The sequence below is a fragment of the Impatiens glandulifera genome, chromosome 1 (assembly GCF_907164915.1).
Source record: "Impatiens glandulifera chromosome 1, dImpGla2.1, whole genome shotgun sequence".
Taxonomy (NCBI): domain Eukaryota; kingdom Viridiplantae; phylum Streptophyta; class Magnoliopsida; order Ericales; family Balsaminaceae; genus Impatiens; species Impatiens glandulifera.
In genome coordinates this window covers 139,628,311-139,631,585 of record NC_061862.1, presented here as the reverse complement: position 1 = coordinate 139,631,585, position 3,275 = coordinate 139,628,311, and the positions used below count along the sequence as shown (strand labels likewise).

The following is a 3,275-nucleotide window of genomic DNA, read 5'->3' as shown; positions in this document are numbered from 1 at the left end:
CATAATTATATATATATATAAATTATACTTCATGCATGTCTAATTTATTCAGCAACCAATTAAATACTAGACAATTCATTTGCTTAGAATTTTCACGTTAATAATATTGAAGTTTGGGTCATCAAATGGGTTAAAGTTCAAAGTAAACTATTATATTGAATAATGCTCTCATTTCTAAAACTTAGGTAGTTTTTTTTATCTTTGAATTGCATATAGAACTTGAACCAATAAAATTTTAGTCAGACTTTTTTCATTTTACAAAACGTGGTGTATTATTTACATTTTTTTTAAATTTTAGTCAGACTTTTTTCATTTTACAAAACGTGGTGTATTATTTACAATTTTTTTAATTAGTTTGTCAAATTTTTAAATAAAATAATATTAAATACGTTTTGAACTTATTTTTTTAATTTGAATATTATTTTTTGAATTTATACAAATCTAATTAAGCGAAGTTGATTTGATGGGAAAAATGTGTAATCTAATAAAGATCTGAGAATATTTGAATAAAGATATAAATATTTTTTATTTATTTTTCAAAAACTTTATAACGACATAATTTTGTCTACTATATATCAATTTGGACGTATTTGTATTTTAAATTTAATATTTTTTTAAGATATACCCGTTCAAAAATGAAAAAAAAACTAAGATGGGTGGAAATAATTAAAAAAAACATAAACAAAATAAAAATTATTATTTTAATTCTAAAAATATGTATATTAATACTTTTTACATATAAAAAAATTATTTTATTTATATATATTAATACTATTAAAAAAAATTCATTCAAAAAAAAATTATATCTAATCAAAATCATAGTCAATTATTATTTTCTAAATAATGAATGTTATTTAAAAAACATCGAATCCCACCTTATTTCAAATCAAAATAGTTAATCCAAATTCAAATTCAATTGTCACTGATCTAATGCCGCAGCTTAGTATCCTTAGTATCGCAGATCTCAGGTCGCAGTTTGTTAAGCGATGGGTGCAGGTGGGCGAATGTCAGCACAAGCCAACGCCGTCCTCGATCGAGTCCCAACCACCAAACCGCCATTTACGCTAGCCCAGATTAAGAAATCAGTGCCTCCCCACTGCTTTCAAAGATCGGTCATCACATCATTCTCCTACGTTGTATACGATCTCCTCATAGTCTCCTTCCTCTACTATGCTGCCACATCCTACATCCATCTCCTCCCGGGCCCCCCTGCCCTGTCAGGCTTCGTCTGGCTTCTTTACGCCTGCGTCCAGGGCTGCGTCCTCCAAGGAGTTTGGATCATCGCTCACGAATGCGGCCATCATGCCTTCAGCGATTACCAATGGCTCGACGATACAGTCGGCTTCATCCTCCACTCGGCCCTCCTCGTCCCCTACTTCTCGTGGAAACACAGCCACCGCATGCACCATTCCAACATCAACTCTATGGAAGGCGACGTGATTTTCGTCCCGAAACGTAAGGAAACTGTGGGATACCTCGCTAAATACATCGACAATCCAATTGGTCGGTCTACAAAGATCGCCATCCTGCTGACCATGGGTTGGCCTTTGCATATATTTCGCAACTTCTACACCTCGATTTACTTGAAGCAGGAGCGGTTTCAGCTACTTATATCGAACATGGGAGTTCTTTCAGTCGGATTCGTTCTCTACCGCCTCGCCTTGGCCAGGGGAATAAGTTGGGTGATACGCGTTTACGGCGGGCCTCTCTTCGTGATGAATGTATGTCTAGTGATATTAACGTGGTTACAACACACTCACCCGTCTTTGCCTCATTACGAGTTGGACGAGTGGGATTGGTTGAGGGGGGCTTTATCAACTGTAGATAGAGATTATGGAATTCTCAACAAGGTGTTCCATAATGTAACAGATACTCATGTTGCTCACCATTTGTTCCCAACAATGCCACATTATCATGCAAAGGAAGTTACTAAGGCAATAAAGCCTATGTTGGGAGAATACTATCGGTTTGATGGGACTCCACTTATGAGTGTGATATGGAGAGAAATCAAGGAATGTCTTTACGTGGAGGCTGATAAAGACGAGGGCGCAAGCAAAGGCATCTTGTGGTTCAGGAACAAGATTTAGAGTCAAGATTGATTATCGTTGTTGTTGTCTAAATTGAATAAATGACTTTTGATCGATTTGTTCGAGGAGTCAGTGCATTGTAACTTTGTAAGGTATGATGAAGTTATTTTATCTACAGTTTGGATTGACAAATATTATATGTAACTATTTGCTCATGGATGAATAAAATTATAATATCATATATAAAAATATGCATTCTATGAAATATATACAAATTATTGAAAGAGGAATGATAGAGAGCGCGACTCTGAGACAGCGACTGGGAGCGCGATGCCTACGTGGTATGCTACGTGGGTTGACAGTTAGAATATTCTCTTTTTATTAATTATTTTATCTCTCTTCTTATTAATTAATTTCTCTCTCCTTTTATTAAATAATTTTTCTCTCTATCTCTACAAATTAATTTATCTCATTTATCCATATTCTCACGATTATTATTTTACTCATTTATTTGATATTTACTATCTCTCGTTTAACGGTTAAAATAAATCAATAATTTACAACAAATTCTCACATTAAATATTTTAATAATATGTTTAAATAAATTCTAAACCCTAAACCTTAAACCCTAAACTCCAAATCCTAAACTCTAAAACCTAAATACTAAATTCTAAACCCTAAACCCTAATTAATATCAATGATTAGTTGAATTATGAATTTATCTCTTTTATTTTTATTTTATTTTTATGACTTCTCAATTCCTTTATTTATCAAATATTTTTTATGGCCTCTTTTTTCTTTTTTTTTCTTTTTTTTTATATTGACTTATTAATATTTTTTAGTTTTATTACTTATAAATAAATGTTTATCTAATATTTTTATTTTCACGATTAATTATTTTCTCTCCAGTAACTAATTATTAATAATAGGAGAGAGAAAATAATTAATAAAAGAAGAGAGAATATTCTACCTGTCAACCCACGTAGGCACACCACGTAGGCATCGCGCTCCCAGTCGCTGTCTCAAGTCGCGCTCTCTATCATTTTTCTTATTGAAATTATGTGCATCACAACAACATGTAGGCCTTCATCATAAAATATGTTATTAGTCCTTCTATATTATTTTGATTCATAACCACACTAACTAAATAGTCCTAACCGAACTGAATGTAATCTTCTTTTTTTTTCGCTTTATCAATCAAAACAGTTCCATATAAGATTAAAATTAAGTAAAAAAACCATTATAACT

At 32.2% G+C, this 3,275-nt stretch overlaps 1 protein-coding gene across 1 annotated transcript; it reads left to right on the top strand.

The window, feature by feature from the left end:
* Window positions 1-986: 986 nt before the first annotated feature.
* LOC124941546 (delta(12)-fatty-acid desaturase FAD2-like) lies at window positions 987-2,087 on the top strand. The gene has a single exon (XM_047481889.1). The coding sequence runs from the start codon at window positions 987-989 to the stop codon at window positions 2,085-2,087; it is 1,101 nt and encodes a 366-aa protein (XP_047337845.1).
* Window positions 2,088-3,275: the final 1,188 nt, after the last annotated feature.